The sequence below is a fragment of the Brassica rapa genome, chromosome A01 (assembly GCF_000309985.2).
Source record: "Brassica rapa cultivar Chiifu-401-42 chromosome A01, CAAS_Brap_v3.01, whole genome shotgun sequence".
In the NCBI taxonomy this organism is placed as follows: domain Eukaryota; kingdom Viridiplantae; phylum Streptophyta; class Magnoliopsida; order Brassicales; family Brassicaceae; genus Brassica; species Brassica rapa.
The window spans coordinates 14,158,765-14,169,679 of NC_024795.2; the positions used below are offsets into that span (position 1 = coordinate 14,158,765).

At 38.3% G+C, this 10,915-nt stretch overlaps 1 protein-coding gene across 1 annotated transcript; it reads left to right on the forward strand.

The window, feature by feature from the left end:
- Positions 1–7,540: 7,540 nt before the first annotated feature.
- LOC103874689 lies at positions 7,541–9,022 on the forward strand. Its single transcript, XM_009153128.3, has one exon. It carries the CDS (start codon positions 7,775–7,777, stop codon positions 8,753–8,755), a length of 981 nt encoding a protein of 326 aa, XP_009151376.1. The 5' UTR covers positions 7,541–7,774; the 3' UTR covers positions 8,756–9,022.
- The last annotated feature ends 1,893 nt before the right edge of the window (positions 9,023–10,915 follow it).

Below are 10,915 nucleotides of genomic sequence, written 5' to 3' on the forward strand. Positions count from 1 at the left end.
CGGTCATGCTTCAATCCATTATCATCATGCTCGGGTGAGCTAACGACGTGCTCGGGTTTGCTACCATCATGCTCGGAGTTGGTATCATCATGCTTTCCTGCGGTTCCTACAATTTCTAGTGTGGATATCGATATTCAAAGATATATGAGACAGAGTTGACACATCAATTACATCTTCGGCCCGTGTTTTATTGAAGTCAAAGTTGACGTTGTTGGTGATGATCCGGTTCAGAATATCCGACTTCATATGACTTATTCTTTCGGCTGCTCATTTCAATCCAGCTTATGCCCAAACGTACCAGAACCAGAGACGTACAAGCCTGATTGATTCAGCACTTGTTTCAAGCTTAACGTTGGTGGCGAAGATAGTTCAGCAGTAGTACAAGACGATGGACGCACCAGCACCATTCCGTTGCAACAAGACATCTTGAAGTTTGTGAACAAGATAAAGAAGTTGGGACCATAAGATACTGAAGAAACACTAAACCGTTTGAGAGAGGTGAGATCGATTTGGACAGATCTCAAGAGTTCAAGAAGTAGAATTTTCTACACAAGATATGGGACCGATTGAAGATTCAGTTTACGGAGTTGGTACAGTGGGATGTTTCCGCCAGGAGGTTGAGGTTGAGTTAATCATATACAACAATTTTAGCATTGAGATATGTGGTCGAGTGAATTTGATTCATCGATTATGATTTGGAGAATAAGCCAAAGATCACACAGAAAATCTTTGGGAACTTAGCCAAGAATTTTGGAGTAGATAAAAGACCATGGAGTTTCAAAGCTTCGAGGAGATGTTAGAGTATGACGTGAATGTTAAAGAAGCTATTATTGCTGAAGAAGTTAACCAAGTCATGCAGACCGTTTATTTTCCAACCGCTGCAGATCAAAGGTCAGTTTCAAGAAGTGAGTTAAGTAAGTCGTTGGGGATGATTTTGGGTGTACATTTCATCAGATCAAGATCGAGGACCTTGAGCCGTTATGCTTGTGACTAGCAAGGACAGAATGGTTGTGATTGTCAAAGTTTAGGACATCCTGGAACATTTGCATCATTCGCGCTTTGGTGGTTCTTGTGAAGAGTTAGGATTTTAGGTTACCCTTCCTCATGAAGTTACCCGATCTACCTTACCTATACCTAGGATAACACTTGTTGAACTTGTCCGCTTTTCCGTACCGTTAGTCCACATCCAAGTGTTAGGCTATTTGGGTAGAGCCTACACTTTATAGTTGACTGGACCGTCAAAACCCTGAAAGGTCCAATCACAGGTTTGCTTCTTATCCCATTGTGTGTTGTGTGCATTTTAAAAATTTTATGAATAATTGAAATTAAAAAAAAAATGTGTGAATTGTGATCAAGGTGTCGTAATAGACCTTGCATATGGATGGAATTTTTCGTCCATATTGTGTTTGATTCGGGAACAACACATGGTTGTAGTTCCTGAGTGATGTCATAGTATTAGAGAGGATTCACTTTTGTGAATTCAAGTCTACCGTTCTTATTTGGAAGTACGGGCTGCCAGTTAAAGTTATGGTATGCCTTCCCCATTCAATAGTACTTCCGTTAGAGCGGTATGTTTCTATCTAGAATGAGATTGGCTATCTAGTTACCGAGCTCAATTAGGATATTAAGGAAAGAAGTCTTTTGAAGAGGACCAGTTATTGTTGGCCTACAATGGTATACTACTAAGTGTTCGAGTATCACTCAAATCAGTCTGGCGTGTTGAAAACCTTTTGGGAAAAAGGTGAAGAAGTGTACTCTAGTAACTTGATTGTTTAAAAAGTAAAAGATGAAAAGTTGCAGAGTAGAAAACAGTCTGATAATTAGGAAAGATGAAGATGTGGTTAAGGCATTGAAAGGATGGTAGACATATAAAAGCAACATGTTCAATATTCTTGTTGAACCTGGATTCGCTGCAATAGCCTAGGGATCTCACCAAGTGGTTCTTGCCGAGTTCTAGTAGTAGTCAAAAGATTATGAAGAGCGTCTCAGATAGATCAGAAGTGTAAAGAATACTGTAAGTGAAATTATTCTTGGAATGGGTGAGTGTGTTTATTTGAGAGTAGCACCCCTAGTCCGAATCATGTTGGCGTGATTCATCGTGCATGTTCTTGTTTGATTGTTGCACGGTTAATCAAGTTAATATTGACCAGACTGGAGATGTTACATTCACGTATGGCACATCACCTCACGTTCCAAATTTCATGTTGCTGTTATGGGGGAAAGTCAGATAGAAAAGGTTGAGAAGTGATAGTCTACAGATGCAAGATTGTTAGAAAAAGTATGCAGACCGCAGTTGACAAGAGCTGTGCAGAGTAAATAATTTGGTTATCTTGAAAGTGGCTACTCAGAAAAGAAAGGATCGGTTGGGGGAAATCAAGGGATCAATCATGAGTTGTTTTGATATGGGAAGATTAAGATAAGGTAAGAGCTAATATACAGAACTCCTTTCAGAGACTGTTCAGTAAAGAGTGTATAACTATGCTTTGAGAATTCGGGGACGAATTCTTTTAAGGGGGGAAGAATGTAATAACCCTCACGAGACAGTTAATTTTTGGTCGAGAAAAACTCCGCTCGACCAGTTTGGAGTTGGTCGATCAGATTTAAAAATAAAGTCGACCCGATGAATTAATACCTAGACGGAACTGTCTTGTGGTCGAAAGGCCTCTCATTGATAGTTCTGGTAGAGTGTTAATAATGTTGGTCGGATTTTATTTAAGGTAGGCAAGCTTAGTTGAAAGCAAGACGAGATTCAAAGGATGAGAAATTTTAGTCGAAAACTGTCCGAAATTGTCGTTAAATTTCTTAACTAAATTCCGACCAGTCTAATACCTTCACCATCTATTCTGCTTGCTTTCTCAGTAAATTAGTCACATGAGCTGCACCTACCTGCTTGCTTGCTTTACTAAAGTCACATGAAAGTCACAAGCTGGTTGCTTGTTTAATAAAAACAAAATAATCATTCTTCAAAAGAAGGAAAGGACAGTAACTTGCTTTGGTTTAAGTAAACCCTCACCTGAAGCAACTTCTTATGTTATAAAACACCATCTTCTCTCCTCTGGCCGTTCATAACCTGCAAGAAAAACCAGAGAAAAATTCAGAGAGAAACAGAGAAAGAAGAGAGAAAATTTGTGAGAAAAACTAGTTGAAAAATTCAGAAAAAAAAATCAGAGAAGAGAATTGAGCATGGACAAACCTTTCTCACCATCCTGTGACTTTATCCAGTGTGTTCTGGTGTGGTTAAGAGCTGAAGGTTTGGTGTCCAAGATTTTAGAATTACCCATATTCTTCAGCCTTTGATTTTGATCGGTAAGATGGTTGTGGATCAGTTTCTGTGAGAAGTTTTGTTGGTTTGCCTACACTGGAGATAAATTCTGAATAAATCCAACCATGGATTCTTGTGGTGTTGATCAGGTTAATTCGTGGTTAGCTTGAAGAGAGACAACCAGTCAAGTTTAATTAGTTGAGTAAAACCGGTAAGCTTCAGCTTCTTGATTCAATCATGTTTTGATGAGAACCAATTGCTGTATGTTGGTTAACCTGTCAGGATCAGTTGTCTAAGGTCTTGTTCTCTTCAGTCTTGGTTGGTTTATGATTTAATCAGTCTCATAGAACCAATAGACAAACTGATAAGAATTATGGGAATTAAACCGAACTGATTTTATCTTGTTTAGAACTGAATTGATCTGAGTATGTTCTGATCTGATCTGAGCCGAGCTGTCTATGGTCTGAAATTGTCTTGAACTGATGTCGTCTGAGTATAACCGAGTTAAGCTGTTGGGAACTGATTAGAACCGGAGTTAGCTGAGCATGAACTAAGCTGATATGAACCGAGTCAAATTGTTAAAGCTTGAACCGAGCTGAACATCGTATCAATCTGTCTTGAACCGAACTGATATGAGAGAACTGAACTGAAATGTTATGAACTGAGTTGAGTTTCTTCTTGAACCAGACTAGTGAACCTTGTGTTCCAACTGTTATGTTTTGAATTCAGATGGCCAAGGAGAGTATTCGGATCAGCCGGATCCTTGTGATGGTTCTGAACCGAGAGTGATCCAGAAGTGAAGTGTGATTAGCTTGAGCTCGAGTCTAGTTATCCTTAGCCAATCTCATGGATTTAAAGGTGAGTCTAGATAGATGATGAATGAATTATGAATGAGTATGCATGATTGCATATTGAATATGGTTGATTAATTAAGAATTAATCATGAATTAATTAAGGATTAATCATGGATTAATTAAAGAATAATTATGGTTGATTGATTAAGTATTATCCATTGATCTATATTTATATATGAAATATTTATCTAGTTTAAATACTTAAGAATTAATAAGAATAATTTTTTGAGGTTATCCCGAGCCTTAGTACTTGTTCTCAAGTACTAATCTATAAGTATTATATTAATAAGTGTGAATCATGTGAAGTCTTATTGTATAGTCACTCTCCCGAAAGTTCTGCATTGCCGTGAATTGGTCCTGCGATATGGATCAAGGTCATGAAGACACGATGATGGGATCGCACCCTGGAGGCCGTGTAACTGCATGCAGCGTTGGATGTTCTATCTTGGAATATCTGATGGAGATGATGGTTATATTTATTCCCCGTTAGGCTCGGTTAGCCTTGGTGGTTTTCCGGGTTTAGCATATATATATATTAAGAGTATGAGTGATTGGCGGGTATCGTGGAGGTGATGTTTAAGATAGATTCACATGGATGGATTGAGAGGCCTTATAATTATATTAATTATGGAATATAATTCCACTGCATTCAAATGGTGTCGCTTGCTCGGGATACTATTGATATGTGTTTGGGTGTGGGATTAGACTCACTGAGTAAACTAGTTACTCATGACTCACTTGTAATGCAGGTAACCAGTAGACGGGATACCTTACTCTAGGACGGGAAGGAATATTATTAGCCAGCGGTAGTTTTATTATCCTTGCAAAGTCATTTTGATATATCTTATGTATAAGATTTGTAGACCGAAAACCTCGAGGTTAATTTATAACAAATTTTGAAGATGCTTTTAAATGATATATAAAAGAATGTTTTTAAAGTACGGGTTCCATATGATATTAGTCCTTGTCCGGACGAACTAACTATCGGGTATTGCTTTTTTGGGTTGAAAAGCCTAGAGTGATATCTGATAGGAGCGTTGGTATTCTTTGGTTGTTAGTCTAAGGTGATCGGAAGTATTCTGAGAATCTCGGATCGACCATCGAGGAACATCGACCGTGTCATTTTCGGTCATCTACGATCGGGGGTGTCACAGTCATGGCGCTGAAATAAAGAGTTTGGAAGAAAAAGACAGCGAGGAAGATCAAACACTTTATTTGGCAGGCCCTAGCAGGTTTTGTTTCATCGGCAAGTAAGCTGGTGGAGCGACACTGTGGTACATATCCTTCGTGCCAGAGATGCGGTGCTCAAATGGATAATATTAATCATATCCTCTTCGAGTGTCCACCACCACTTCAGTGTTGGGCTCTGTCACCGATCCCCTCCGCTCCGGGTCTATTCCCGTGTACGTCTCTATTCTCAAATGTCGACTTCCTTTTAACTCAAGTTGCGACAGCGAATAACCAGAGAGATGGCTTCTCTATTTTCACATGGCTTGTGTGGTATATCTGGAAAGCGAGAAACAAGAAATGCTTCAATGGAAAAGATATACCCCCCCCCTCGACACACTTCATGCAGCATCCCAAGAAGCGGAATCATGGAGAGTGGCTCAACTTGGAGACATCCTGGAAGAAGTAGAAGACGAAACTAGTGCGGAAACACGACAAACAGCTCCAGTACAGGTAGATACTGGACTTCGTTACAAATCTCAAGTAGATGGATCTTGGTCTGAGAAAGACAAATGGATGGGAATGGGCTTCACCCTGGTCGAGGCTGGTGTAGTAATCTTGCAGGGACAAAAATGCACCCACCGTGCGCAATCACCATTGAAGACGGAGGCGGAAGCACTCATATGGTCTCTGAGTGAAATGAAGAACCGAGGTTGGGATGGAGTTGCCGTGGAGTCAGATTGCCAACAACTGATAAACATCATTCTTAATGAAACTGGATGGCCCTCTCTTGCACCCGAGCTGGACGAGATTACTCTGCTTAGTACACATTTTCAAGATCTTGAATTCTCTTTTATTCCTCATACTTTAAATTTCCGTGCGGATTCGTTGGCTAAATGGGGACGATCACGAGGCAATTGCTTCTCAGTTGTAGATGTTTTGGTTCCTAATAGGCTCGCTCAAGTAGCGTACCTTAACGGACCACAATAGTTTCTTTAATAAAAGTTGGACGATGACAAAAAAAACAAGTCGTAGTACATAAAAGTAAACGTGGTTAGACTGTGTGATCAATATCCTAAAACGTAAACATAAATCTTTTAATTACCCGTTCCATATGTATAAGAGCAGCCTCATCGGACAAACAAATACTGAAAAGAGATTCTTAGAGCATTAATATCGGTGCCTCTTAAGGCTGACTCTTCCAAAAAAAAATTATTTAAAATCATATGGATCCCACCATTAATTAAAACCTGCCTCTTCTACCTCTTCCGTAAGAGGTGAGTTCGTGAGGATTTTATCACTTTTCGCAGGCCCCATTGACACGTGTCTGCCCGCGATTGGTCAGTTTTTAATTTTTTTTTTTTAAAATCGGACAAAACAAAAAAATAATAATAATAAAAAAAAATTAAAACCCACTCTCTCTCCCCTTGCGTTAATGCTGCTCTTAATAATTTTATGTATATTTTAATTCTCTTTTCATTATATAACTAAAGTTCATTATTTTTAAAGCAATATAACCACTAAAAATAACATGTATGAAAGACGGAAAAAGGTATTTTATAGGGTTATAATAATAAATGCTTACTTTTGAATTGATATCTCATTCTCATTCTCTTTTTATTTTTATTTTATTTTTCTTAACTAGTTATTCTTAAATGATTCAAATCCAAATGGAGGTGGTCCAATAAAATGAATATCTAAAAACATTTGAACTAATTAAGTTAAATAAATATTTTGAAATAACAAAAAGCTTGATCCAAAATACAAAATGTTCAACAAGAATGTGTTATTATAATTATATTCTTTGACATCAATAAGTTACCTTGTTTATCTAGAAACATGCAATTGACCCATAAAACGGATGTGAATAAGGAATTCCACCATCGTATATTATCTACTACTCACACTGGACCTAGTGCTCAGAGGTGGTTTGGCACCCGGATGGCAAATGAATATTTAACCTTACAAAGTACACTATTTCACTCGCGGAGTTTTACAACCTATGGTTCATATTTGTTTCTACCGGAACGATAATGAGCCACGTTTAGCATTATAACTAAAGAAACTATGAATGTAGTTTCATTTTCATTATCATTATCGAGACGATAGCTCGTAGCACGAACCAAGCTCAAACTATTATAGAAGATTAGAAAGTATATAAATGCAATAATGCAAATACAGATTTACGTTTTTCCATTTTCTTTGCCGGCGTCACATTTATCATTCTATGTGGCTGATACTATTATTACGAGGGCGAATATAAACTTTTTATTACGAATATAACTTAGGCAGAAAAGAAACGAAGTAGGGAGAAGAATAAAAAACTTTCCATGTGCAACCAACCAAAACCCTTCAAGACCAACAAAACCCAGCACTAGCGTGCTTAGCTACAACACGTGTATAGATCACAATCCTTGTAGACCAAAGCACGAGTGTAGACTCAACACGTGTTCAGTTCACAGACGTTATAAAACCCTTAACCATTGGTTCAATGTTCCTCACTTCCAGTAAAATCTTATTAGCTTATTCTCAAACATTCTTCTATACAAACTACAGAGAGAGAGAGAGAGCGATGGACAGTAGGGGAGGGTGTTGCATAGCAAGGTACGCCGGTGGAGGTGGAACGTACCATTACGATCTGTCTAAAGCAGATCGCATCATGCTTCGGTTTCGTCCCATAGCTCCCAAACCAACTAGCGACGGCAGCGGAGGAAAGCCCGTATCCAGCGGAGAGAGCGGTGGCGGAAGCTCTGATGTTTCCTTTAAAGGAGGAAGAAGAAAGAGGAAATGTCAGCAGAAAGAGAATAGTGGTAACGCCAGGAGGTGCACTCCGCGGAGAAGATCAGATAAATCCGTCGGTCACGGCGGACATACTAAGGTGACACTTTCTCTGTTACCTGAGACGCCGGATGAAGGTGATTTTACAGATCTTAAAGTGTCGGTGCCGTCGGTGGAGAAGCAGCACGGTCCATTTTGGCTGAGTTTCAGCGACGGCGGTGGGATGTTTACTCCGGCTTACCAGACGGATGTTATGTGGAGGAAGGTGGTGATTTCTTCTTGTATGACGGTGGAGCGTGTATCGGACGCCTGGATGGACGGCTATGGTCTAGGGAGGTCTGACGAAGAAAGGAAGATGAATCTTGTGAGAGACACGTGTCCTGGTTTCATATCGGACGGTTCAGGTAGAGTGACGTGGACAAACGACGCTTACAGAAAGATGGCGAGGGATAATATTCCGGAGGAAGATGGTTCACCGGAGAATATGAGCGGCGATAGTTTTCAAGTTATCGTACGGTTGGTGATGAAGGATAGGCCGATGCTAACGTACCCGGCTTTCACATGCAGGGTGAAACTACAGTTCACGTGTCAAGATCGTGAGAGAAGCTCCGTCACGGTGCCTTGCGACGCTTGGAAGATGGACAATGGAGGTTTCGCTTGGAGGCTTGACGTTAAGGCCGCTTTGTGCCTTTGACCGGTAGTGAAAATGTACACTGTAAGATCAGTATAGTGACGATCAGCGACAAACGATCCCGATCGTTGCATTGTATGATATCCTCGAAAAATATAAGCATTTGCAAAACTTAGTTTCTATCTAGCTAGTTATTTCAAGATAATAGTTATGTCGTTTATGTTCCATCTTCTTTTATTTTCTTTTCCTCGAGTAGATTTTGTTTAGGGTTATTGTAAGAAATGCGTCTTTTTCTTCTTATTAATGGATTTCTGATTCTAGATTCCGAGATAATTATTGTTTAAAGACAAATAATGAAGGAAAATTGCAAGTGTGGAAACATAAAAAAAATTAGATGCGTTTATCCCCGGTTTCATATTTCACGGCAGGGTCGTCACCGCCCAACCATGAAAAATCCAAAAGTGGTCCACAACATGAAATGTACGTTATCTATCGCTACAAATAAATGTAGAGTTCATAAATGTACAGAACCGGTTTTGAAACACTGATGTACAGAATAATATGACTGAACTGTTTTCTATTCTTGGATTGGTATATGTCCCCCTCTAATTTAACGATTTCAATGATACCATTCAATCCGATATCTAAACCGACCTCTTTGACCAAATGCTATTTCCATTATTAAATAAACAGCTGTCGATGGATTATAATTGAGAGAGATCTTGAATCCATTCATAAAACTCAGATTTTTCTACAAATGATTTGAAACACTGAAAGTATTTATTTTTGTTACTTTCTTGAAGATACTTTTCAGTCCAACTGATTTTTTTTGTATCTTTTATTGTTTTGTCGACACTCACATTTTGAGCAAACAAGGAATATAACGGAGTGACAACCCAATAAAAAAGTGACGTGTTGATTAAACGAAACAAAAAGGAGGGTAAAGAATAAAAGTTGTACTACAGTTTAAATGTACTACAGTCTACAGACTCTACACCTGCGTTAGAAAGTGTGATATCCAATGTTACGTGGGACACCTATCATCTATGCAATAATCCAAAAATGTCACGTGTGCCAATGGTAACAATGCGCAGCTGTTTATTAAACTAAGGATACAAATGGTAACCGTCGTTTTGGTAATAAAAACGGTGCGGAATTGAAGTATGGTACAGTTCAATTACAGTTTTTGTGGTTTGTGGGATAAATGCAATTTTGATAAAAAAAAGTGCGGTTTTGATAAAAAAAATAGTGTGGTTTTGATAAAAAAAATAAGATAAATAAATATATTAATATAATTAGAAATTATTTCTTTAATGATAATATTATATTATTTTTGTAATTTTATATATTAAAATTCATTTTTAAAATATAAATTCATATATACTATATTTTAATTTTTTAATTCACATTAAATATTTAACATTTTGAAATAAAAGATGATATTTTAATATTTGGTGACATTGCAATTGAACTGTACCATCCTAGGTTATGGCAGCAACAAGGCTATACTCATCTTCACTTTGGTGTAGTAAGAGTTGGTTTAACTTTACATGCGAGAAAAGGTTTACCTGTCATTGCTCGAATAGCTTTGATCGACTCTCGATTAAAGTCTTACCAGCAAGTGTGCATTGGAACGGTTCAAACAACATTAAACGCAGGAACAGTATTCATAACACTGTTTCCAAACTTTAATGTTTCATTACAAGACCAAAATCTCTTAAAGACGCTTAAGGTTCAACTTCAACTGATCAGAGCAGCTATGCAAGAAAAAAGTATAGCAGCTACCTTGCATCATCAAATAATTTCATAAAAACCTCTCTCTATATTTTCTCTCTCCAATGTTCTTCTAAATTCCCAAGTTTTCCAGAACTTATCTCATCTTTGATAATCTTTGTTTTTTATCTTCGATCGCAAGTCCCGATTATGTCTGCTGCACTAATTAAGCATAAGCGGTTCTGTCAATACGACACTGTCAACACGATTTTTGTGGGGAGGTAATTTCCTAACGGTGGTTGAGCTAGGCTAGAGTAATGCTCAGATTGCTCCCAATACTTGGAAATTACCATGCCCTCGTCTGTCAATAAGACTTTGTCAACACGACGAGCCGTTTACCGCTTGGCACAATGGTATCAGAGCCTAATTCTCAGACTTGCGTTATGATAGATAGAATCCTTGTTTATCACTGATTGTTTTAAGAATTCTGGAAAACATCCTCTCATAATG